The 26,343-nt window shown below is 39.2% G+C and overlaps 2 protein-coding genes across 9 annotated transcripts in view; both read left to right on the plus strand.

Moving 5' to 3' along the window:
• The first annotated feature begins 744 nt into the window (after positions 1 to 744).
• On the plus strand, positions 745 to 5,682 carry socs9 (suppressor of cytokine signaling 9). The gene is made up of 2 exons (XM_007233940.4): positions 745 to 908; positions 2,501 to 5,682. Exon 2 carries the CDS (start codon positions 2,782 to 2,784, stop codon positions 4,423 to 4,425), a length of 1,644 nt encoding a protein of 547 aa, XP_007234002.3. The 5' UTR covers positions 745 to 908; positions 2,501 to 2,781; the 3' UTR covers positions 4,426 to 5,682.
• Positions 5,683 to 11,909: 6,227 nt separating this feature from the next.
• LOC103036499 (centrosomal protein of 164 kDa) overlaps positions 11,910 to 26,343 on the plus strand; it is a 31,466-nt gene continuing 17,032 nt past the window's right edge. For 2 of the 8 annotated variants that reach the window (XM_049466788.1, XM_049466790.1), the window contains exons 1-10: positions 11,910 to 12,089; positions 14,696 to 14,782; positions 14,925 to 15,036; positions 16,775 to 17,118; positions 17,505 to 17,981; positions 19,136 to 19,264; positions 19,403 to 19,540; positions 20,594 to 20,671; positions 22,321 to 22,422; positions 24,142 to 26,028. In XM_049466788.1, the coding sequence (XP_049322745.1) occupies positions 14,753 to 14,782; positions 14,925 to 15,036; positions 16,775 to 17,118; positions 17,505 to 17,981; positions 19,136 to 19,264; positions 19,403 to 19,540; positions 20,594 to 20,671; positions 22,321 to 22,422; positions 24,142 to 26,028 (3,297 nt within the window). In that variant the 5' untranslated portion in view covers positions 11,910 to 12,089; positions 14,696 to 14,752. Of the gene's footprint in view, positions 12,090 to 12,134; positions 12,574 to 14,695; positions 14,783 to 14,924; positions 15,037 to 16,774; positions 17,119 to 17,504; positions 17,982 to 19,135; positions 19,265 to 19,402; positions 19,541 to 20,593; positions 20,672 to 22,320; positions 22,423 to 24,141; positions 26,029 to 26,343 lie in introns of those variants that run through there. The other 6 variants (XM_049466793.1, XM_049466791.1, XM_049466789.1 and 3 more) reach the window with 6 other exon arrangements.

Here is a 26,343-nt window from a genome sequence, read left to right on the forward strand (position 1 = left end):
AGGTTGCTCTTCCTTTCCTGAGGCGGTCCTGATGAGGGCAAGTTCCATTATAGCGTTTTGATGGTCTTGCAGCTGCACTTGAGGATACTTTTAAAGTTCTGGAAATTTTTTAGATTTTTAGATTGATCTTCATTTCTAAAAGTATTTTTTCTTTACTTAGTTGAGTAGTTCTTGCCGTAATAAAGCAAAACTTGCACTCTGGACTTCACGTTGCTGCGACTTTCCTACTTTCCCATATATTTTGCGTATTTATCTTAATATCTAATCTGTTCTGTTTTATTTTATTTTATTTTATTTTATATTATTTTATTTTTATATGATAAAATAGGATAATTTTATCAATTTGTTTTTGGGTTTAACTGGACCGTGAGAATACAATTTTGTTCCACCTCATGTACCACATGTGATATAGATGACAATAAGGCCTCCTTAAGTCCTTTAATTCTTGAATATGGATTAGAATATTACTCAAATAGAGTCAAATGAGTTTAGTATTAATCTACAATGCAGAACATATAATAAATAATAATAAAAAAATAATAATAATAATAATAATAAATACTATAATAATAATAATAAAAACGTCTGACTGGTACTGTATATTGTACTTGTTAAATAATAACTACTGTTAAATACAGAAAAAGAACATTGTAGTGGGATACACTTTTTAAGGGACAGGGAGCGAGTGGGTGAGCGTGCGAACGATTTGGGACGCGCCCAGTCTTCCAGCCTACAGAGGGCGCGTTCCAGCTGCGCTCCGCGGTGTTAGTACTCGGTAGTTAGCGTTAGCATGGCTGCTAGCTACCAAACACAACAGCAAAAAAAGTAACTTAAGTGTCTAAAACGCGGCCAGTAAGCCGTGACAGGCTGAATTATCGCTTATGTGACGAATTATAAGACATTATCAGGTGAGTGGAGCTGATTTAGAGTAATATTGCGCTGTATTTTAAAGGATTTAGCGCAGAATTAATGCTAACGTTGAGCTAACATTAAGCTAACGCCTCCACTGTGGCTGTAATTCTGTGAGAAATGTGGTTTATTTGTTTTTTATGTTTTTTATCGTTTATAAACTGTGTTTTATTTGGAGTTTGATTGTTACAGATGATTTGGGGAATGCAGTAAAAGTCGCAGGTGTGTGTGTGAGTCATTTAAACGGTTAGAATAGACAGTATACCGATTAAAAACTGTTATAAATATATGTAAGACACTTATTGGGATATAATATGTAGATATTCACGTGTAGAACTCTTTTTAACGTTTATTATGATGAAAACTGAGATGTATAGAGAACTGTGAACGTGTTAGGCCTGTGGTGAAATTATTAACTAGCTAGCCTTACTACTGAAGAACAGTGTGTACAATAGGGGTGGGAATCTCTAGGCACCTTATGATTCGATTTAGTTCAATTATGATTCGATTCGATTACGATTCGGGGGTCTGCAGTTATAAAACGATTATCTTTTTCTTTTATACAGGATTTCTTTTTCCTCGTTGCAATACTACTTGGTAGTCTTAAAGTATCTTTAATGATCCATAATGAGTCACACTATTTATTGAGCCCTCTATTTACTTTAAAAAAAAGCAAAGTTACTTCAGTTAATCAAATTATGAATACAAAAGTCTGAGATTTATGCAAGCTTTAGCCACAATATTAAAACCATCTACAAGGAAAGCAGAAACAATAAGGTAGCCCTGTCACAATAAGATCTTTTGTTGACCATATATTGTTATTTTAAGACCAGTAATTGCTACTGACATAATGGGAATAGAATAGCATAACAAATATTAGCAATCATACCCTTTAAATACATACTTACTGAGGCATTGTTCAGTTAGTGTGACTGGCTACAATACTGTTCAACAAACATACAAATAAACACAACAGACCATTTTATTGTCTATTTATTGTAATGGTGAATATAATGTTATGGCTGACCAGTGTGATGTATATACGGAGCCGGTTTTAATGTTGTGGTTAATGTATGTTTGACGTGTTTAAATTGGTGTAATTATGATACAATGATAACAGAAAGGTTACACTTTTTAATAGGCTTCATAATGCTTTAAATACACACAGGGATGGGCACCCAGAAATGGATTATCTGATGCAAGTAAATTTTAAAATGTTCTAATCCACATTACAGCAAGAGCTACTAAACTAAGTAAAGAAAAAATGACTAAGAAATGAAGGTCAGTTAATCCAAAAAAGACAAAGACCTTCAAAATTCGAATTAAACTGGCTCTCATCAGGACCGCCCCAGGAAAGGAAGAGCCACTTTTACGTTTACTCCTGGGTTTCTTATGTGTTCCTTCAAAGTCTGGATGACTTTAGAATAAATTAATAATGCATCAAAAAATACTTTGAATGAGGAGGTGTGTTCAAACTTTAGACTGGTACTGTCAATATGTGCTGCTGCAAACCCTAAAGCGGCAAAACAAATCTTGATTGGTTTGTTTATGCAATATTAATCTGATTTGATTTGCTTTTTGTTCCCTGTAGACCAAGAAATCATCTGTTCATCTGTTGCTAAGAACAAAGCTTCATGGACTGCTGTGTTAAACAAATGGACTTGAAATCAACATTAAATCAGAATCACAGGACAAGATTGCAGATCTTGTAAAACACTTTCAAAATGTCTTGTGAATCTTTCTGGCCAGGCAAAAACATGTTTCGCAGTTGATGGCTGCCCTCGTTGGAGTGGGATGTTAACACTGGCCACAGGACCAACAGCTAATGACCAATTTCTTCTTAAAACATTTATTTAAAACCTTCTACCAGTAATGTCTACGGACGGAGGAGACCGTGGGAAAGAACGAGAGCGAGGGGCACGTCCCAAGGCACGACAGAGTCGCTCGGAAGAGCGTCAGGATGGAGGGAGACGTAAAGGAGGCAGGGGGAAAAGAAAAGGCCACCTGGCCCATGAGCCGGCATCCGAGCGTCCGGTTAGCGATGGCTTTGAATACGGCGATCTCCTAAACAGATTTGAATCTGGCAGTGGAAGCTCATCTTCTCCTGTACGTGAACGCCGGTGGCGGCAGGTCCTTGGCTCGTCCAGTTCCTTGCTGTCCGAAAGAGCCTCCGCCAAACCAGCTTTATCCAATTCATTCAGTGCGGACCAGTCGGTTGCTGACACGGGTAGCAAATCTTCCGGAGGCAGCCGCACCCTCAGGCAGAAGATACAAGATGCTGTAGGGCAGTGTTTTCCCATCAAGTCTCATAGTGGAGCTTCTGCAACTGGCCTCTCTGCATCTCCTTCTACATCCTCATCCCGGAGGAAGATCCACTTAAGTGAACTGATGCTGGACAGTTGCCCATTCCCTGCTGGCTCGGACCTTGCCCAGAAGTGGTACCTCATCAAACAACACACGGCACCCATTTCTCAGCCACCTGTACTGGATTCCCTTGCTGGTGGACCAACTGCATCTTCCTCGTCCACCAGCCTTGTTGCTGTGGCTGGTGCTGTGGCTGGTGCTGCAGCTTTGGTTGAAGACGAGGACGACCGCCTTCGGGAAAGAAGAAGAATAAGTATTGAGCAAGGTGTCGAACCACCGCCCAATGCCCAGATCCATACATTTGAGGTGACCGCTCAAATCAACCCACTTTACAAGCTGGGGCCCAAGTTGGCGCACGGGATGAACGAGTTGTCGGGCGACGATCGTGCCACCCTTCAACAGCAGCAGATGCTGCAAAGGCAGCAACAGCAACACCAGCTCCTCCTGCAAAGCTGTTTAGACACTCTTGACGAGGTTGCTGCTGCTTCAGCATCTCCCGTCGCCTCATTCTCCGCTGAGTCCCACCCAGATTCAGACTCGTCATCCTCACCATCTCCACATTCCATCGCAAGAGGGTCCCTGCCTGAAACAGATCTCCCCAAGTCTCAGGATGCTCAACATCGCATCCACACCCAGATCGACTATATCCACTGCCTGGTGCCTGATCTGCTGGAGATCACCAACCTGCCGTGCTACTGGGGCGTAATGGACCGCTATGAGGCCGAGACTCTCCTAGAGGGTAAACCCGAAGGCACCTTCCTTCTGCGGGACTCGGCCCAGGAGGACTACCTGTTCTCCGTCAGCTTCAGACGCTACGGCCGCTCTCTGCATGCCCGCATCGAACAGTGGAACCACAACTTCAGCTTCGATGTGCACGATCCAAGTGTGTTCCATGCGCCCACCGTCACGGGGCTCCTAGAACACTATAAGGACCCCAACTCCTGCATGTTCTTCGAGCCACTGCTGTCCAACCCCATTCACCGCACACAGCCATTTAGCCTGCAGCATGTCTGCCGTGCTGTGATCAGCAGCTGCACCACCTACGATGGCATCAGCGCCTTACCCATCCCTAATGCTCTCAAGGAGCACCTAAAGGAGTACCACTATAAGCAGAGGGTCCGTGTTCGCAGGCTTGACACGTGGTGGGAATGAAGGATGGCACTGTGCAGTAGATGCACACTGACCTTGTGCATCTAGCTTGTGACAGCAGACCCAGTCATCCTGGTCATCAACACTTGCGATTGGATTTTGAATGTTCAGGGAAAATGAATAAACTGATGAGTACTAGGGCTAGAATATTCTTGAGAACTTACAGCAGTGCACTAACACCCAGTGTTTTCATTTGTTGGTGCATGACAGGCCAGTGCTGTGTGTGCCTTTGTGCTGTCGCCACGTACTTTTGTGGCAGGAATGAAAACCGAAGTGCCACTTCTGTTACAGGAAAGATTTCACTTTAAAATATTTTAGCTCACTTTGGGCCTCAGGTTCAAACTTCTGCGCCAAGTCAATGTGTTGTCTGCACTGTAACCTGCGCCTCTACTGTATATTGCCAAAAGTATCCACTCATCTACATTGCGTTCAGCCAAGGAAACCCATTCCATGAGTCTCTTGACACTCTACTTTTCTCAAGCTAATCTGAAGCTACATAAAGTTTGCAGAAAGTTGGTTCCTCTGTGTTCTATGCTCCTCAGCATCCGCTGACCCCGCTCTGTTATTTTACACTGACAGAGTGAGTTGCTGTCGTTCCCAGTCTCTTCCACTGTGTTATAATATCACTGACAGTTGGCTGTGGAATATTTAGTAGTGAGGAATTTTCACGACTGGATTTGTACAGGTGCTGCATCCTATCACTGTACCACACTAGAGTTCACTGATCTCCTGAGAGCGACCCATTCTTTCTCTAATGTTTGTAGAAGCAGTCTGCGTGACTAAGTGCTTGTTTTTATACACCTGTGACCATGGAAGTGATTGGAGTTTAATGATTTGGATGGGTGAATGAATACTTTTGGCAATATAAGTGTACTTCTGTGTTCTTGTGTCCACAACTCTGCATACTCTTCAGGCTATAACGTAGGTCTGACGCAGAAGTATAAACTGGCCTTGAGTTCCATTCAGGTTGTTTTAGCATTGTTGACACACAGCCACAGATTGTGTACTTTCTCAGTACCCCTTCTTCATAAAGAAGTATCATCCCTACTGTTTAAGATTTCTCCAACACAAATGCATCTATTTAATTTACTAACCCAACCCACCAGTAAACCTACATGTTATCAGATATTTATATTAGGATGGGATGGTGTTGATATGATAAGAAAACCCCTTATTATTGGCTTCAGAAAATTATGTCATTAGTGTACACCCCTCTTTGAACTACTGTAGGAAAGACAGGCATTAAAAACAGTTCATTCATGTTTTTTTTTTTTGTAACATTACCTTACCTACTGACTTATCGTCAGATATTTTCATGATTGTAATATTTTTTAATACTGATACTTTTGAACTTATTTTGCTTACTTTTCTCTGATTGTTTAAATACCAAAAATACTTAGGGGAAAGTCCTAGATTTAAAGTTATTTTGACATGTATGCCACAGTGTAGTTCTACGACAGCATTTTAGGGCCACTTTCAAAAAATAAAAATAGTAGACTTCGAGAACAAAGGTGTAATATTTTGAGAAAAAACAAGTAGTATTCACAGAATAAAGTCGCAATAGTAAATACTATTTCAACAATGAAGTTTTACTATTGTGAGATTTAAATCATAATCTTTCGAGATTAAAACTGTAATATTTCAACATTAAATATAAAATATTTTGAGAATAAAGTCAGTATTTTGAGAGCAGTAATTGTAAGCACTGCTCCTTCAGAATTGACCATTGTGTTTGCCATTCTCATCACTGTCTCCTGTGACACTGCATGCCCTCGTCCAATGGCACGGACACACAACCAATGACAGCCTGTAGCCACTGCCCGAGGGTCCTCCTTCAAGACACCAAGTGCACCTGCATCTTTCTCCTGAATAAACACAGTTTCTGTGTTTTTATACTGATAACAGTCCTGTGCTAATGAACAGCAAATTGAGTATTTCGAAAATATAATTTAACAATCCCTATTTTTTATGTGAGGAGATTGCTATATTGCTGTAACTCTTTGACCATAATTATGCATTTTCTCATTGTTGTACTGCCATTTTATACTGTAATATTGTAACTATATTTACAAAATATTACATTTTAACTTTACTATCAAAATATTATAGCATTATTCTAGAAATATTGTGACTTGATCCTCAAAATGTTCTACTTTATTCTCAAAATATTACAAATTTATTATGATGACTAAAAGGCATGTTTTCAATTCACAGAATTCACAAAAGTCACAAAAACCAGACATATATGCACCTATACTGTCGATAGAAGTTTAGCTCTGCCCATTCACCCTGAAGTTATGAGAAGTGTTTGAACCTGGAATGCTTTCAGAACGGGTCTTAATTCAGGCTAGCCAGTCAGAACAGTTCTTAATAATGAAATGACTGAGATTCTGTTCTTAGTTTAACTCTAAGGAACAAGTGGTTGTGTAAAAATGAAGTGTGATCTCTTTTGGTACATAAACCTACAAATGACCGATTATAATGTAGGAAATGGAGCCTTTAGCACAGCACTAATCAGATGATTTTCACTTTGTCATGGTGAATATTACTAGCACAAGCTTTGTTGACTGATCTACTCTTTTTAACCTGTCCCACATTAACATTACAGCTGAAATACAGTTGTGGTCAAAAGTTTACATACACTTGTAAAAAAACATAATGTTATGGCTGTCTTGAGTTTTCAATAAGTTCTACAACTCTTATTTTTCTGTGATAGAGTGATCGGAACACATACATGTTTGTCACAAAAAACAGTCATAAAATTTGGTTCTTTCATAAATTTATTATGGGTCTGCTGAAAATGTCACCAAATCTGCTGGGTCAAAAATATACATACAGCAACAAAATTTGTCAATTTTGGTGATGTAGCGAGTTGTGTCAATCAAATTAGCTTCATGTCATGGCCTCTTCACTTCTTGTAAGTGATTCTGATTGACTACAGCTGTTGACTTCTCATGAGCCCATTTAAATAGGGCTCATTTGACCCAGTGATTAGACTCAGCTACAAAAGCTACAATGGGAAAGTCAAAGGAACTCAGTGTGGATCTGAAAAAGCGAATTATTGACTTGAACAAGTCAGGGAAGTCACTTGGAGCCATTTCAAAGCAGCTACAGGTCCCAAGAGCAACTGTGCAGACAATTATACGCAAGTATAAAGTGCATGGAACAGTTGTGTCACTGCCACGATCAGGAAGAAAACGCAAGCTATCACATGCTGCCGAGAGGAGATTGGTCAGGATGGTCAAGAGTCAACCAAGAATCACCAAGAAGCAGGTCTGCAAGGATTTGGAAGCTGATGGAACACAGGTGTCAGTCTCCACAGTCAAGCGTGTTTTACATCGCCATGGACTGAGAGGCTGCCGTGCAAGAAAGAAGCCCTTGCTCCAGAAAAGGCACCTTAAGACTCGGCTGAAGTTTGCTGCTGATCACATGGACAAAGATAAAACCTTCTGGAGGAAAGTTCTCTGGTCAGACGAAACAAAAATTGAGCTGTTTGGCCACAACACCCAGCAATATGTTTGGAGGAGAAAAGGTGAGGCCTTTAATCCCAGGAACACCATGCCTACTGTCAAGCATGGTGGTGGTAGTATTATGCTCTGGGGATGTTTTGCTGCCAGTGGAACTGGTTCTTTGCAGAAAGTAAATGGGATAATGAAGAAGGAGGATTACCTCCAAATTCTGCAGGAAAACTTAAAACCATCAGCCCGAAGGTTGGGTCTTGGGCGCAGTTGGGTGTTCCAACAAGACAATGACCCAAAACACACATCAAAAGTGGTAAAGGAATGGCTAAACCAGGCTTGAATTAAGGTTTTAGAATGGCCTTCCCAAAGTCCTGACTTAAACCCCATTGAGAACATGTGGACAGTGCTAAAGAAACGGGTTCATGCAAGAAAACCATCACATTTAGCTGAACTGCACCAATTCTGTCAAGAAGAGTGGTCAAACATTCGACCTGAAGCTTGCCAGGAGCTTGTGGATGGCTACCAAAAGCGCCTAGTTGCCGTGAAAATGGCCAAGGGACATGTAACCAAATACTAATGTTGCTGTATGTATATTTTTGACCCAGCAGATTTGGTGACATTTTCAGCAGACCCATAATAAATTTATGAAAGAACCAAATTTTATGACTGTTTTTTGTGACAAACATGTATGTGTTCCGATCACTCTATCACAGAAAAATAAGAGTTGTAGAACTTATTGAAAACTCAAGACAGCCATAACATTATGTTTTTTTACAAGTGTATGTAAACTTTTGACCACAACTGTAGATATAAGAGATAAATTAAACGTTGGTGTCAGATTAGAAGGAAAGCTAATCCATGGCGATGCCCTGTTTAACTGGCTTTCATGGGACCACAGTGAATGTCTGCTGAACAAGTACATGAACTTTTACTGTTCAGAGCATTGCTGACCTTTTTTACACTGATATTTATTTCCTTTTTTTAATTTAATACTTATGTGTTTAATGTTTATGAGTTTAGAAAGTTTCTGATTTAGAAAGATTGAATGATGGATAGTTTTTATTTAGATGTAAATGTATGATATACAAGCACATAATAAACTATGCTGTATATTTTACCTCTTGTGCAAAAGTTTTTGACATGTAAATAACTCATCACAACATTGATGTATAGTCAGTTTTTTGATAGAATGGATTTTAGCTTATATAGCTCCTTTCTAGACACTTATGGGCGCTTTACACATCAGATTACACACACAATCTTTTTACATTCAACACACTGGTTTGAAGTGGTACCCAATCTTGCACAGCATACTCCCAACCGGAAACCACCATCCACCAGAAGGACTGCATCTGCTACTACTGCACTGACCCAGCACAGAGCCAATCCGTATCTGGGAGTACAGTAATACACATCAAGGCAATTTAAACTATCCAATTTACCTGATCTCCACATTGTATGTATATCAAAATATTGACTTAATAAAATATAATAAAATATAAAAAGATAATGAGCTAGATCTCATAATAATGAGGTACTATCTCAGAATAATGACTTGTCGTTCCATATCGTAAAATAATGAGACAGTTATGTATTTAATAAAAAGACAAGAAAACAAGCATCTTTACCTAAAAGTGTTTATTTTGTATGCTTAATATTAACAACACATATGCAAAATAGAGGGATTTCCTAATGGCAAAAATGTTTCTGATTAATTTTATTACAGAACTCTATCACAGAATATTATGATTAGATATTTGAGGCCTTTACACTCATGTAGTACTTATTAAATTAAAATAGCATACTTTTTTGTGTGTCTGAGTGAGTTGACATATATCAAGTTATAAAGTGAAATAATGTGAATTTTGATACAAATTAGTATTAGTATTTCAATAAAAAATGTATGTAATAGTTTCTTTTTATTATTATTTATTTTCTTCCCTTACATTACAAATCAGTGCATTTCACAATACATTAAATGCTTTTACATTGTTTTTTTTACACTGTAATTTCCAGTAATTCATTTATAAATATATAATCGTACTTGGGAATACTAATACATATGTTTTTATTTATGTATTCGTAAGTAAATGCAGGTTTTAACCCTTTCCAGACGACGGACGCGCGGGCGCGTCAAACGCAGCGTTGCTGGGTGTTTCTATAAATAGATTTGCAATAATACGGCACAGAAACACAGTTCAAACATTTCCTGAATCAACAGAGTCCGCCCTTTTATGATATCCAATCCTGAGTCTGTACGTCACTCAGGTCCGGATTTATATGCCTTTTAGACGAGCAATACGGTCCGCCTCTCTTGTGTGACTGGTGGATTCGCGTGTCTATCACCAGCCTCTCATCTGCGACTGGTGGATTCATGTGTCTGTCACCAGCCTCTCATCTATAATTGGTGGATTCATGTGTCTGTCATCTCTGTTGGTTGTGTAAAACTGACCAATAGGCTTTCAGAAAATCACAAAAAACCCTCCCACACATGATTACATCAGTCTGAGTCATATAGAAAGACACGTGGGGGCGGGGTGTAAACAGTTCACCGCGGCTCAAGTTACAGCAGCGTTAGAGAAGCAGCGGTTTTAGGTAGAAGTGCATCAGCGGCTTTGATTCTTATAATGAGGAAAAATATAGAACCGATCAGGATCCAACTGAAGATCTGTGAGTGTATTTAGTGTATTTATAAAACTGTCACTCATTAGGGATGTTTTGTTATGTGAGTTCGCGAGCTAGCGAGCTAAATGCTGCTGCCGTATGTAGAGAAAGGATCTTTGGGGAAACGCAGGGCTGATAGAGAAGCTGGAATCTCTCTCTCTCTCTCCCTCTCCCATACACACACGCGAACACACACACTCACACACTCTCTCTTTCACACACACACACACACACACACACATACCGACACACACTCTCTCTCTCTCTCTCTCTCTCTCTCTCTCTCTCTCTCTCTCACTCACTCACTCACTCACTCACTCATGCACACACACAGTAAACACTGAAGCTAGTTAGGTTTCTGTAGTCATGATCTGACTAAATTGATTAGTACACAGTAAATATTTACTTTGCTATTGGAAAATTCATTTTCTACCCATTAGTAAATATTTATTGTATAAAGTTTTTCTTTCTTTTAGTAAAAGTAAGCTTCACTTACAAATTGCATACAAATAAACATTTTATGACCACTGATGGATTGTGCCATATATATCATACTGTTATGTTCAAATTAGACTTTGTTGTATTTAGTTTTATTCTTAATTTTTATTTGTGTGTGTAGTGAATGCAAAACACTGGTAGTCTGTTTAGGTGTAAAGTGAAGTGTAGTGAAATAAAAGAGAGTAAATCCACCGTCTCTTCAGGTGGGCTCTTCTGCATTCCACTTAGGTGAGTGGGAGAAAGGGAAACTTAGTTAGCTTTTATATGTGAAAGTAAGCATTTTCTAATGAACAGACAATGTTTTTTTAATACAGTAAAGTAAACATTTACTAATGAACAGTGATTTTTTTTATGTTTATGTCCAAGTTTATGGCTGTTTGCTGTTGTGTCAAGTAGAATGGCAACATGCTACTGAATAAACGTTTTTACAAAAAAATAATTTTATATCTTTATTTTACATTTATATATTATTTTATATATAGTTAACTACTGATGTGAAGCTAAGACTTTAGTAAATCAATTTCAAGCACCAAAACATTTTATCCACACGAGTAAAATATATTTTTAACATTATATAGGAATAATTTTTAAATCGGATTTCACATTTTTGAGGTTTAGGGCCACATAATCTCTTCATACATCCTCCAGGCCACTTATTCCCTTATTATTGAGATAGTTGAGATTATTCTGAACATTTTGATATAAAATATGTGGGTATTATTTTAAATGAAAGTGCCTTTAAAGGCAAAATTAAGAAAATATCCAAAAATCGGGATTATTCCCCTAGTCTGGAAAGGGTAACTGGAGCTGCTGGTCGCCATAGAGTTGGTTGTCATGGTTTTTCCCGTCGCCTCGCGCTTGCTCTGTTGTTGACAGTTAGCTTTAGCTTAGCTTTGATTAGCTTGGCTTAGCTTAGCCAATTAGCGTTGTGATGCCGCTCACAGCTGTGTTCCCCCCTCACAATGAGGGGTACTGATCTCTGACACTAATTCAGCCTAAACTCGTGGTCTGGAGTCGGTGTTCTGTGAATAAACAGCTGAAAAGGTTCGTAAACTGACGGAGTTAATGTTAATATTTGGGTTTATGTTGCTTTAGCTAGTCTAAACGCTTGAGTTATGGGTAACGTTAGATAGCTTAGCGTAACTCGCTAGCTAGGTAAGCTAACTAACTATATAAGCAGGCAGTTTTAGCCTAGCTAGCTCGCTTTATTACTCTTTTAGTGGTAACTATATTAACTGCGCTAGTTTATTAACTAACTTATTTTCTTATATAGGTTAACTATTTTACTTAATAACGTTAACTATGTTCTCTAAAGTGGACTGAACTTGATGCTCGAATTTTCAGTTCCACCTTAAAAGGCGCAGCACTCTTAATACTACATTTAAGGAGGAACGGAACATTTTCAGCAACAAGCAAACTTCATCTTCAGAGGTTTCTCTTCTGAGCCGCCCTAATAGAACCATTATTACTGAAACCACTTGTAAACACCTAATTAAAGAGGAACATCAATGTGTTATCGATGTAATAGGTAAGAAAAGAAACCTAAAAAATGTTAAACATGTAGGTTTACCTAATTTAGTTGGTTAGCTAACTAGCTATAATAGCTTCTGTGTTTGGTAAATTGGTGTTAGCTAAAATTAGGTAACTAAACAATTCCCAACATGGCTGTTAGTGGTGCATTTATTGCTCTAGATTATTGGCTAACTAACGTCTCTATTTAGCCAATCATCTAAACTTTGTTCTCCAAAGTGGGCTGAAGTTGCTCGAATTGTCAGTTCCATCTTAAAAAGGCGCAGCACTCTAATACTACATTTAAGGAGGAACGGAATATTTTCAGCAACAAGCCAACTTCATCTTAAGAGGTTTCTCTTCTGAGCCGCCCTAATATAACCATTATTGCTGAAACCACTTGTAAACATCTAATTAAAGAGGAAAATCAATCATGTATTGTCCATTTAATAGGTAAGAAAAGAAACCTAAAAAACATTAAGATATTAAACATGTAGGTTGGGTTAACCCAGTTACCCAACTAGCTAAACTAGCTCATGTTTTTGGTAAATTGGTGTAAGCTAATTGTAGGTTAAAAAATATTAGGTAATAAAACAATTCCCAGCATATCTGTTAGTGGTGAATTTGTTGCTCTAGTTTATTAGCGAACTAAATTATATATTTACCATTCAAAGTGGGCTGAAGTTGATGCCCGAATTCTTCGTTCTGCCTTAAAAGGAGCAGTATTCTACAACATTTAAGGTGGAAAGGAACATTTAGCAACAAGCCAACTTTATCTTCAGACGTTTCCTCTTTAAGCCTCTCTAATGGGAAACGACTTGTAAACACTAAATTAAAGCGAACAATCAATGTATTATCTATTCATTAGCTAAGCAAAAACATAACAGAGCTACACAGAGCTTTTTGAGTAAAAGTGGTAGCTAGGTTAGACATTTAATGCTTGCAAATGGAAAAAATCTTTAAAACTCCTAAAATGAATGCTAAAATGTTCAGCATAGAAATTGCCAAACACACAGTTTATTAGCCAGCTAGCTAAAGATAAACGGACAGGATTAGATCAGATAGAGCTCTACAACAGGGAGATTAACTACATGCAGTGGGATTAGTTCACTAGGTTACTTTACTGCAATATATATATATATATATATATATATATATATATATATATATATATATATATATATATATAATATATATATATGCCCCATCATTTAGTGAAAATCCATTTTTAAAGCTTTAATGTATTTTTTTTCCACCTTTCGACCACAACCTCTGGATGTACTCCTAGTAATGTCACTGTAGGATATTGTGGGAAGTCTGCTAAAACTCATATTGAAGTCAAAACTGATCACCAATTTGCTGGTTATGAACATGCCTATGTGTTTTTCATATCTCCCATGTTCTGTGATTTGAACCTAAAATGCACATTATCGATGTCTTTAACTCTCTATGGCAAAAAAAACAACTTTTTTTTTATTTCTTTTAAATTATTATAATCATATGTTTAAACATTTATGCCACAGACATATCTTTGTCCAACAAATTGGAGATAGTAATGTGTTTGATATTTTACCTTGGGGTGGAGTAATCCTTTCAGGAACCAAAACCACAAGGCACAAAGTGCCAGCAATCGGGATTTAGAAAAAAATATTTTTTTGTTTTTTTTTATGTGTGCAAAATGAAATAATATTTGAATTAAAATATGTGGATAGAAATAAAAAATTCTTTAACAAATTCATGCCATATAGGGCTAAATCCATCCAAATTTAAAATTAACATCCCATAGAAGTTAAGGGTTTGTACAGGTGCTTGAGTTCTTTAAAAATGAATGTTGTGATTTTTGGGTGTGGAAAGTGCTGGAAAGTGCTTGGAATTGTAACTGTATTATCTGTTCAAATAATCTGCTTATTAGGTGGAAAATTTAGCAAAGTATATACTTTTAATGTGAATAAATCCTTATTGTAATTATTAGTAGTTAAATATGAGAAAGCAGTTAATTCATGATTATTTTGAAACCTGAGAAAGTAACCCCTCCCTCAGTTTTCATGCTTTGCAATTTAGCATGTACTGTAATTGCAACGATGCATTTGCAGCTGATTGTTTTTAATGATTTCTGCTGTGTTCTTTTTGTTTGTCTTTAGTCAGCATGACTGCTGCTTCCCTCCGAATAGGAGACCAGCTGATCCTGGAAGAAGATTATGATGAGAACTATATCCCCTCTGAACAAGGTATTCTATCCTGTCTGCGTGGAAAATGTATATCAGGGTTGTTTCTCATCATTAGGACAAATTTGGCCTCAAACCTGATTTTGTAACCTATATGACTTTTTTTTAAGTTCTCTTCTTGTGTCATCCTTTTTTTTTTTTTCAGAGATCCACGAGTACGCCAGAGAGATTGGCATTGATCCAGATCGGGAGCCGGAGCTCCTCTGGTTGGCCAGGGAGGGTATCGTTGCCCCGCTGCCTCCCGAATGGAAACCCTGGTAGGATGAGTTCTTCACTCCCAGCACTCAACATAGAAATGTTCCAACATGACTGCGCAACAGTGCACAAAGCATGCTCCATAAAGACATGGATGAGAGAGTTTGGTGTAGAAAAGGCTTGACTGGTCCTAATTTTAACCTGATAGAACACTTTTGGGATGAAGTAGAATGTAGACTGTGAACTAGACCTTCTCGTCCAAAGTCAGTGTCTTACCTCACAAATGGGCTTCTGGTAGAATGGTAAAATTTCCCATAAACACACTCCTAAACCTTGCGGAAAGCCTTCCCAGAAGAGTTGAAGCTGTTATGGCTGTAAAGGGTGGACCCACATCATATTAAACCCTATGGATTAAGAATGAGATGTGACTCAAGTTCATATGCATGCAAAAGCAGACACATTTATAGTTTTGTCAGTATGGTGATTCTATAAGCAAACTCCAGTACAGCCAGTAGTTCACTGACTGTCTTGAAAGTGGCACAGTAGGGTATGCATACATAAGCACAGTGTAAGTGATCATCCGTTCAGATCACACTACTTTCTACTCAGTTCCGCACTGCAAATCATTAAAAAAAAGCGCAGCAGTTGTGGTGTGAGTTATCTCCAAGGCAACAGGAAGTGGGAACATACTGTATCCGAATCTCAAATTGTATTCACTAAGTAAGGCCAATAAATTAACACACACACTCGTGTAATTATATTAGATCTCCACTCTTTTCCAGTCTTTTAAATCAACCTCACTCACACACGCATACACACCAAAAACACACATGCAAATATACAGTACCAGTAAAAGTTTGGACACACCTTCTCATTCAAGTTTTTTTTTTGAAGTATTTTTATTTTTTCCCTATATTGTAAATAAATGCTGAAGTAAATATTTTTTGTATATCAGTTGTATTTCAGTTTCACAGAACTCATACATTGTATATTGTTAATAGCTACACCACTGCCTTGCAAGTGACTCCAATCTCTTTTAGCCTAGGCAATCTTTATGGAGAGCAACAATTCCTCATATATAAGAGTATATATTCCTCAGTATAAGAGAAGTTTACCCAAAATGCCAAATTTAACAACTGTGAGCTGTGCTCCCCATTTACACCTGGAACAAGTCACATGATACCATGGAGGGACCACAACAAAATTGGGCACAGTTTGGACAAGTTCACAGTAAGGTGTGCTTATTTGTGTTGCCGATATTAAGACATTAATGGCTGTTTGTTGAGTTATTAATAAATTTGACTGAAATACAAGCTGTACATTGTCTAAAGTTTCATTTCTATAGTTTTTTTTCTATGAATCAATTCTGTGAGATACTGTATAAAGCAATTTCCTGGAGGAAATGCTATGAACTCACACCTAGTGGGAGCAAGGTGAGTTGTTCTCTGTCTCAGACTCTGACAGCTGATTCAGGATGTGGAGTTTAAACCAATGATTCATGGATCATAGTGACATCATCATTCTGGAATTATTTACCCTCCTCCTTTTTTTGGCTAAAAAAATATTGGTGTCAGTTATCGTATGTTAAGTTGCCCACCCACGCATACACAAACATTAAGATAAAATGTAACCTTTTAATTAGGGCAATAAAACTTTAACCACGAGTAAACGATCAAAATGATGGTGCCTCCCCAAGCCTAATCCAGAGACAAATTTTGTGTGTGTGTTTGTCTGTTACGAGTTGCATGTCTTCGTGTGTGTTTTCTTTTCTTTTCTGTTTGTTTCCTCGGTGTGTGTAAGTGGGTGCTCGTTTGTGTCCAGCCCATGGAGGCGTGTGTGTGACCCCCTCCTCTCCCTCCCTCCCCAGTCAGGACGTGACCGGAGATGTGTACTACTTCAACTTCTCCACGGGCCAGTCCACCTGGGACCACCCCTGCGATGAGCAGTACCGCCACATGGTGACGCAGGAGAGAGAGCGAGCCCAGTCCCGACCCAACAGGACCGCCCCTGCCGCCTCTGGCTCCGCCCCCTCGCCAGCCCCGGCTGCCTTCAAGAAAGACAAGGAGAAGAAAAAGAAGAAAGACAAGAAGGAGAAGAAAAAGGAGAAGAAGAAGAGTGAGCAGGAGGTTCTCAAAGCTCCAGGGGTGAGTTGTGGTCTGTTTGGGTGTACCCTTTTTGGGTGAAGCTTTAGAGGCAGAACATACAGCGGTGCTTTAAAGTTTGTGAACCCTTCCGAATTTTCTATATTTTTGCATAAAAATAACCTAAAACATCATCAAATGTTCACACAAGTCCTAAAAGTAAAAAAAAAAGAGAACCAAAAAAGAAACGAGATGAAAATATTATGCTTGCTCATTTATTTATTAAGGAAAATTGTCCAATATTACATATTTGTGAGTAACAAATATATGTGAACCTTTGCTTTCAGTATCTAGTGTGATTTTGCAGCAATAACTGCTGCTAACAACTGTAAATATGTTGGTCGACTTATTAGACACCATATTTGTGTGTGTGGTTCTCGTGTTGTCAGGCTCATGCTCAGTCTGCAGCTGCAGGTGAATCTCAGGGCAGAGATAGGATGAGTAGAAAGGGACGAAATAAGAAGTCTGAGGCAGGTCAGGACGCTTCCAGAGCTTCCAGGGCTTTCCAGCCTGGTCTAATCCTTCTCTCAGCCCACCTACGAGCACATCTTCCACCATCTCTATCAGCTTCTGTCACCTCCACTCCACCTATTACAGCCCTTTCCACAACTTCTCATATGGTGACTTCCTTAATCCCAACCAAGAAAGATCTCAGACAGAAAGACAGCATTGCTGCCTTCATTCAGGCCCTAGAGGGCGCTGTTGGCACAGTCTCGCCAGTGTGTCAACACTTAGAACATTATAAGCCCATATATTTCCCTATACCGACTTCTACACCTGCCCGTCCACTGCAGCAGGAGGAGAGAGAGGGAGCATCAGAACAAAATGTAGATGAGACAGAGACAATGAGGCAGAGCAGACTCAAGGTAGGAAGAGAGGAAATGTGCAGGAGAATTAGTACAGTATGAATGAATGAATATGTATACAACTGGTCAAAATATTTAGGACAGTCCTTTTTATAAAATCCATTTCCAAAGTTCAGTTTATTTTCATTGCTACTAAGCTGTTAACCAGTGAATTGTTTGTTAAAAATCCTTTTTTTTCCCTTAATATATGTAAGCACTACACTGCTGTTTGTTTAATAAATACTTAAAGTACTTTTTTTAATTTTTAGTAAATTGTTTTTTCTTAAAAGTCCTGGCAATTGGCAGTATGTCAACAGTTTGAATGAAAGGAAGCGTTTACATCATCCACGTTTCTACTACTGAGTGTGCCAGGGTACCGTCAAATTTATTTAGAGTTTATTTATGTGTGTTTTATGGAAAGTAACCTTTCAGTACTCAATAGTACCAAGATATTTTGCTCTGTGTATTTTTCGTATCGAATTTCAGTATCTGGCCCTAGTGGTTCTTAAACTGTTTAAATCATGTACCACCCATGATCAAACTAAAACGACCAAGTACTACCTAACTGGGCTATAGCCCCCCTAAATGCTCTGTAGCCCTCACAAATAAATATGTTGCCCATGCAGAAAAACTGTGAGAAACGTACGCATTGTTGTTTTATTTAGTATTCTGTTTATTGTTGATGTTCATGTGTGTGTAACAAGCAGGAGTGTATAAGATGCACACCTTTGTTACCAAGATAGCAATGAACATCTAACTGTTGATGTTTGTCTAGGTTGTATTCAGTCAGTGGTGCACCTGTGTTTTCCATTGCCAAGATAGCAATATGCCTGACATTGACCTGAACACACCTCATTTCCAGACCACCACACTCATCAGTGTAGATATGTTTACAATCACTGTTGCTATTTAAATGACGCAGGCAGAAGATGTGAAAATAGGCTGTTGGGGGGGTATAAGATAGAGCTCTATGTATTTTATGTTCCTGTCTAGTCATTGAGAGGATTAATCTTCTTCTTACAGTGAATACAGTGAATTGACTCTGGGAGTAAAGCTGTGGTTAACAGGGCTATCCTGAGCAGATGAAGCCATTTCAGTTGATAATGTTGAATATTGATACAGTATATGTTTGTAAAACAAATCTACAATCTTACCTCTTTCATCTGTGTTCTCAGGCATTGGGTCCCCTGGCCCCATTAGGATCTCTGGCTCCTCTAAGAGGCGTGAGTGATGCTCCAGTTCCAGCGTTGCGTGGTTCCCTGGGTAGCGGTGCAGGCCTACAACCCCTGAAGACTCCATTTGGGGTAAAAGTGCACACTTTCCATCAGTGGTTCCCAACCTCCAATCAATAAATACCATCCCACAGATTCACTGCAAAAAATCCACTGGCAACAACTAGACAAAAAGTATGTATTCTGATGTTATGTGCATGTGTGTATTAGGGCATGGTGTCTGGAGTGAGCTCCAGCTTGCTGAGAGGACGAGAAGGGGAGAAGCCATCTCTGGCCCCGCCCATTTTTCAATCAGACCAGGAGGAAGACGAAGTGGACGAAGAGCAGGAGAGGGAATCTGTTCATGAGGTAATAAAAAGATTAATGTAACAACACCATGTAGATTGATAATGTTCTGATCGTGTTTATTACCCTGCATGCACACTGAGCTTCTCTTCCATGTCTGTTGCCTTAAACACTGACTCTTATTTTAATTTTTTTTATGATTCGTATTTGCACAGACAGTACCAGTCAAAAGTTTGAACACACCTTTTCTTTTTTTTCTACATTGTAAATTAATACTGAATCATCCAGACCATGAAGGAATCATGTAGTAACTTAAAAGTGTTAAACTAACCAAAATACTTTTTAGGTGTTCTTATCTGGGGAGCTGTTAACTTGTAGTTTCTGAGGCTGGTAACTCTAATGAACTGATCCTGTGCAACAAAGGAAATTCTTGCTCTTCATTTTGTGGGCGGTCCTGATGAGAGCCAGTTTCATCATAATATTTTTTATGGTCTTTACGCTAGAGGATACTTTCAAAGTTCTTGAAATGTTTCGGATTGGCTGAACATTACTTAAATAGAGCTATTCACTGTATACCAACTCTACCTCTTCACAACTTTACAACATATTCTCTGAAACAGTTTAAGAGGCAAAACATTCAAGTAATTAACTCTTGTTTAGCACAGCTGTTAACTGAAAACCTAAATTCCAGGTGACTCTACCTCATAAAGCTGACTGAGAAAATGCAGACAAGGTGTTCAAAACTGTAATCTAAACAAGAGGTGCTATTTGAAAAATTTAAAATATAAAACATTTTTTGGGTTATTTAACATTTTTTTTTTTATTAAATAATTCTAAATGTTTTTATTCATAGTGTGGATGACATTACCATTAAACTACAATGCAGAACATTTTAAAATAATAATAAAAAAATCACTGAATTTAAGGTGTGTCCAAATATTTGACTGGTACTTAATAGAGACAGGTCTTAATTCTGGTGAGGCCACAGCCATCCGTAGAGTCTAGCGGTATGCTGGTTTAATAATCAGACGTATTGTTATCAGTCTGCTACTGGTCATAATAATGGTATTTATTTTAACCTCTACCCACATTCTATTTGTTTGTGTGTTTGAACAGAGTCTGCGTGGCTCCTCGCGTCTGCTACAGAATCTGCACTTGGATTTGAATGCTCTGGGAGACGGGCTGCAGTATGAGGTATTCATCTGTCATACATTCACACGTGCACACAAATGACTGTCTGCCATACGTTCTTAGAGACAACTTGTCTTATTTTAGGATGTAGATGTAAATGTGAGCATTATTGGCATTATTTAAAGTGCGTGTGTGATTTTTGGGGTGGGCAGTGCTGAAGGGCTGGATCCTCTTTCAGTTTTGTGCTTTTGCTGCCCAAACACAACTGATTTAACACACCTGTTAATTGCCATGGTTAGTAGGACTATTCAATAGTTGCACAATTTGTTGTTAATGTAATTATCACAGTAGGCCTTGTGGTGGAAAATAATTGTGGTGGAAAATAATGACAGGAAGAAAGAAATATTCAGAGTCTCTGAGTCTTGATCAGAATGAGTAACAAGATTTATTGAGAAGCCACACGTAATGAATACAGAGTGAACTCCTGCCTTGCAAGAGTGCCAAGCTCTCTTTATACCCCACCCTTACTATCTTGCTTTCCCAATTATGGGCACAGTGCCACCATTGTGACACGTCAACTTCTTCTGACATGTGATATGACATAATCCCTTAGTGAGCATCTCAGGCTGGTCCTCAAAATACTGCAAGCAGGAGAGGGAGATGGCTCTGGCGCCAGGGCTTGTAGATACGACAGCTGTGACGTGCATTCCTCAACACACATACACACACACATAGACACACACTGCTGGCGCCAGATAGAGAAAACTCTTACTCAGCATTTCAGAAAAGCTCACTGAGGGTAAAATGTTCACAGTACACATTATCATCGCATAGAACAAAAAGTAATATCATTAATAGTCGTCATTGTTTATGAATCATCACACGTCATTGATTATGAATCATTTCAATAAACACCTTCCATCACAGCCTATCAAAACTATAGACCTTTTTAACACTTCTGAGTTGGTTAATGTAGAAGAATACTGTCTGGCCATCTGGATTTAACTAAGCAAATGATTTTAAAGTGGTTTGCTGCAGTTAGGCAGGTTTAGGTTCAGCAACAGTATGTGCTGAAAGAATGAGGTCAGCTGACTACCTGAATATACTGAATATAGACCAGGTTATTCCATCACTGGATTTTTTCAGGCTGCAATTGTGAAAGAGTTCAGGGTTCAGGAAGCATGAGATCATCATTTTCACACATGGATTGAGAGAGTTCACCACAGAGTCCAGATCTTAACCTCATTGTGAATCTTTGGGATGTGCTGGAGAAGGCTTTGTGCAGTGGTCAGACTCTACCATCATCAGTGCAGGATCTTGGTAAAAAATTAATGCAACACTGGATTGAAATAAGTTTTGTGACAATGCAGAAGCTTACCGAAAAATTGCCACAGTAAATGCATTTTTGGCCAGGCAGTGTATAATTATCAGGGTTAATCAGTTTCTGGCTGAGGCTCCTGCCTGTTCCTAAATACACCAATAATTAAGTTAAACACTCTCACCAAAGTTTACACTTAATCAGCATTAAAATGTTAAACTCTTAACTTTGCTTATTGCATGTTATTTTAACCTGCAAATTAATAAAACCAGAGGTGAAACTCAGTTGGAGTGACCCTTTGAGCTCAGTAAATCTCAGTAAAGTGGACCTGAAAGAGTTTAAAAACTGGAAAGCACCGTTTATGTTACCTAATGTTGATGATGTGTTTGTCCAGGACAGTGAGGTGAGTGGGACTGGCCCTGCTGAAGAGAGAACTGAACCAGAGCTTCAGGATCTGGCTCTGTCCGGAGATCACAGTCCAGAACCGCCCTCTCAGGTACTTTAATCAGCACAGTAATTATAAGCATCCCCATCTTTGCTTTATCTCTCCTATTAATTATTAAAGCGGAATTCTAGGAATACTAACGTGCATATTCATATCAACAAACAGTAAAGGTATTAGATCAGGGTTATATAGTACAAAAGCGCTATCACTGATGTCCTGTCTGAAACCAGTCTGTGCTAAAGTGAATCTCGCTCGGGTCTGTCTGCTCCTGACTCCTGTTATACTAACCCTGTCTGTGTGTGTGTGTGATGTGGGCATTTGTTTGTTTGTTTGTTTTTTTGTTTGTTTCTGTGTGCGTGTGCGTAGGTGTTGTGTTGTTGGAACCTTTCTTACAGTCCGGGTTGCCAGTGTGTTCTCCTCATATTCCTCTCCTCCTACTGTCACTGTTATTGCTATGCTGTCTAAACACACCTCCTCTGTATTATTCCTGTCTATCATTCTTCTCTTCTTGTCTGATCTCTCATTGGGCCCTATCTTACACACTGCAAAAGGCACATTGTGATACTTACTTCTCACCTACATTCTATTTTCACTCCTTCTGACTGCATTGTTTAAATAGCAACAGTTCTTGTGAATATATCTACACTGATGGGCGTGGTAGTCTGCAACTGAAATGTGTTCAGGTACATTTCTGGAGTATTGCTATCTTGGCAACGGAAAATACAGGTGCTTCACTGACTGAATACAACCTAGACAGAGGTCAACACACATGAACATGCAGCAGCACAAACCCAGTTTTTACATCAACAATAAACAGAATACAATATAAAATAACATTGCTGTTCCCCTAAATGAGCTGCTGGAGCTCCTTCACAGTGTGAACAAGCAGGGCAGTTTCCTCTGTTAAGAAGTGTTGGACACTTGTAGCTGCGCCGTTAAAATAGCATTCCGCCAAAGACAGAGCGCATCTGGCTTTTAGGCATATGACACACCCATGATTAATAAAGCGAATTAGTACATGCCATACTTTTTCTGTCCTTATGATGGCAAAGACACACTGACTCTCAAGCTGTAAGATGCACGGCTTGCCGATAGATTGCTAAAATAGGTCCCACTGTCTCTGATCTTGCGCTGTCTTATCTTTTTTTCTCTAGTTTAATCTTCTTATCATTTTCTGATATTCTCTGATCTTTTCTTCTTCTCTTTTCTTTTGTTATCATGTCTTCTTTTCTCTTGTAATCTGTTTTGATTTAGGTTTTTATCTGATCTCTTCTCTTTGCTCATCTTCCTTCATTATCTCTGAAACTCCTCTCTGATTGTCTCTTCTGATCTTTTCTGTTTTCTTTTTTCATCTCTTATGTTCTCCTTTCTTATCTAGTCTTCCATTGTGTAATTTTCTCTTCTCTTCTATTCTCTTCATTTCTATTCTGATTTCTTCTTTCATCTGATCTCTTTTCATCTCTGCACTTTATCTCCCTTTGTTCAGCATGTTCTGTCTCTGTTTGTTTTTTTGTCAACAATTTTCTTTCAATAAGTTCCGCCTCCTTTGCAATGCGTGAGTGAATTTTATCCTAACGTGTCTGCGTCTTAACTTGTTGTCCATCACTCCTCACCCCATCCCCATCTCCCCCTCTCTTCTGATATTCTCTCCCTAATCTTTTTTTTATCCCTGCTCCAAAAAACTCCTTTTGTTCTGGATGCTTGTATTTTTCTTTTTTCCCCTCTTTCCTACACCATCCTTCCTTTCTTGTCCATTCTTCCCTGTAAAAGGATTCCTTTCGTGGGCGCCACATCTCCTCCAAGCCGCCGGGGAGCAGCAGAGACTGCAGCAGCGCGGACGTTTTCCCTCCTAGCAGCAGAGATGAGGAGTTACCCCACAAAGAGGAGGACAAAGAAAACAAAACAAGGGATGAGGAAAAAGATGAGAGGGAAGAAGAGGACTGTGGAGAAAGGGATGAAGAGTATGTGAACAGGGAAGAAGACTGGGAATCTCAGAGAGAAGAGAAAACTGAGAAAGGTAATGAAGCAACGGAGGGAAGCGAGGGCGGTAAGCAATGGACTGGAGAACATGCAGATGAAGGAAAGAAAGAGAGTGATGACGAGATACTGGAAGAGATTGGAGAGGAGGTAGATAGGGAAGGCTCTGAGGAGGGAGAGGGGGATGAACTGGAAAAGAGGAATGAAAGCGATGCAAGCAAGACTGTTGAAAGATTTGTAGACAAAAAAGGTGCATCTGGAAGTGAACGTTCCCTAAAAGATGAAGATGAGAGCAAGGGAGGAGAGGAGGAAAGAAAGGAGGGGGCAAAGATGAAAGATGAACCAATGATACTGGATAAATCGGAAAAGGACGAGAGTGATGAGGAGGTGCTTGAGCGGTTTGGAGAGAAGCAAGAGGAGTCCCAAGCTGATGATCACAAAGAAAAGGATGAGAGTGAAGGAGGAGAAGAGGAGTTGAGTAAGGAGGAAAGAAAGATGGATAAGAACATGCTAAAAACTTCAGAGGAAAGTGAAAGTGAGATCATTGAGAGATTTGGAGAAAAACAGGACGAGTCTGGAGCTGAAGACTACAAAGAGAAAGATGAGAAGAATGAGACTGAAGGAGGAGAAGAAGATGTGAGTAAGAAGGAAAGAAAGATGGATAAGGATACACTGGAAATCTCAGAAGGGTGTGAAAGTGATGAGATCATTGAGAGATTTGGAGAAAAGCAGCAGCAGAAGCAAGAGTCTAGGGCTTCTAAAGATGTGGAGGAGAAAAGAGATGTAGAGAAGGTGGAAAAGCAGAAGACGATGGAGAGCTCAGAAGTGGACGACAGCGATGGAGTCCTTGAGAGGTTTGGAGAAAATCAAGAAAAGTCTAAAACTGATGAACCTCAAGACAAAGATGCAAGTCTAAAGCCTGAAGGAAAAGAGGATTATCAGCAGGCTAAAGAGACGGAAAAAGACGAGAGCGAAGAGATTATTGAGAGATTTGGAGACTCTGGAGCTGAAGATCTTGTAGAGGAGGACAAAAAAGAAGACTCTACAAAGGAAGCAGAGACAATGGACGAGGAAAAGAAGGATGTTGGTGTATTGATCTGCAAGGAATCGAAAGAATTCGAGCAAGACTCTGAGGAGGAGCTGGAAAGATACCTCCACAGTTTGGAGAAAGAGCAACAGAGTGAGCACATGGAGTCAGAAGACGCAGACGAGGTCATGAAAGGACAAACACAAGGACAGGACAGAGTCTCAGAAGAGAAAGTAGAGAACAGCGATGACCTGGAAAAGCAAGAGGTAATAAGAAAGAATGAGAAAAAGGAGAGTGAAGAACAAGTAGAGAGATTTGCACAAAGTTTGGACCATGAGGAAACGAGGACAAATGAAGGAGAAAAGAGCGACGAATCGATAGAAGAGTGTGTGAAGAGCGAAGGAGAGGACCAAAAAGATGAAGATAAATACTTAAGCGATGATGATGATGAGAAGGAAAGCCTTAAATCTGAGGCAAATCTGCACAAAACAGATAAACCTCAAAGCAATAAACCGAGCAGGGAGGAAGACATTGAGCGTTTTGAGAGCCCCAAACTATCGACAACCAAAACCCAAAGAGCTCTAGACGCACCTTCTCAGAAAGGCATTCAGGGAAAGAAGCTCTTCCCAAAGTGGAATCGACTCCCCAGTGAGGTAGGCTGCAGTGCTCTGGATGCTGCGTGACCATTGTGCCTTACCCTCATACACACTATATGTCCAAAAGTAATGAGGCACCCCTAATAAGGTGCAACCATATGCAGGAGCCTTCACATGTGAAAATACGATCACAATGCACAGCTCTGGGCTGTGCACTTCTTCTCTGGAGTGATGGAACTCCATCCAGTATCTTTTGGACAAGTTGGAGTTCCAAAACCTAGTGTAAAGCCTTCCCAGAAGATTAAAGACTGGTACTGCAGCGAAGTGCCCTATTAATAAATGTTCTTTCAGAAGAAACTAAGGACAAGCAAG

This window comes from Astyanax mexicanus, chromosome 18 (genome assembly GCF_023375975.1).
Source record: "Astyanax mexicanus isolate ESR-SI-001 chromosome 18, AstMex3_surface, whole genome shotgun sequence".
Taxonomy (NCBI): Eukaryota; Metazoa; Chordata; class Actinopteri; order Characiformes; family Acestrorhamphidae; genus Astyanax; species Astyanax mexicanus.

Coding starts and splice junctions, on each gene's coding strand:
- socs9 (XM_007233940.4), top strand. CDS start 2,782: ATGTCTACGGACGGAGGAGACCGTGGGAAAGAACGAGAGCGAGGGGCA.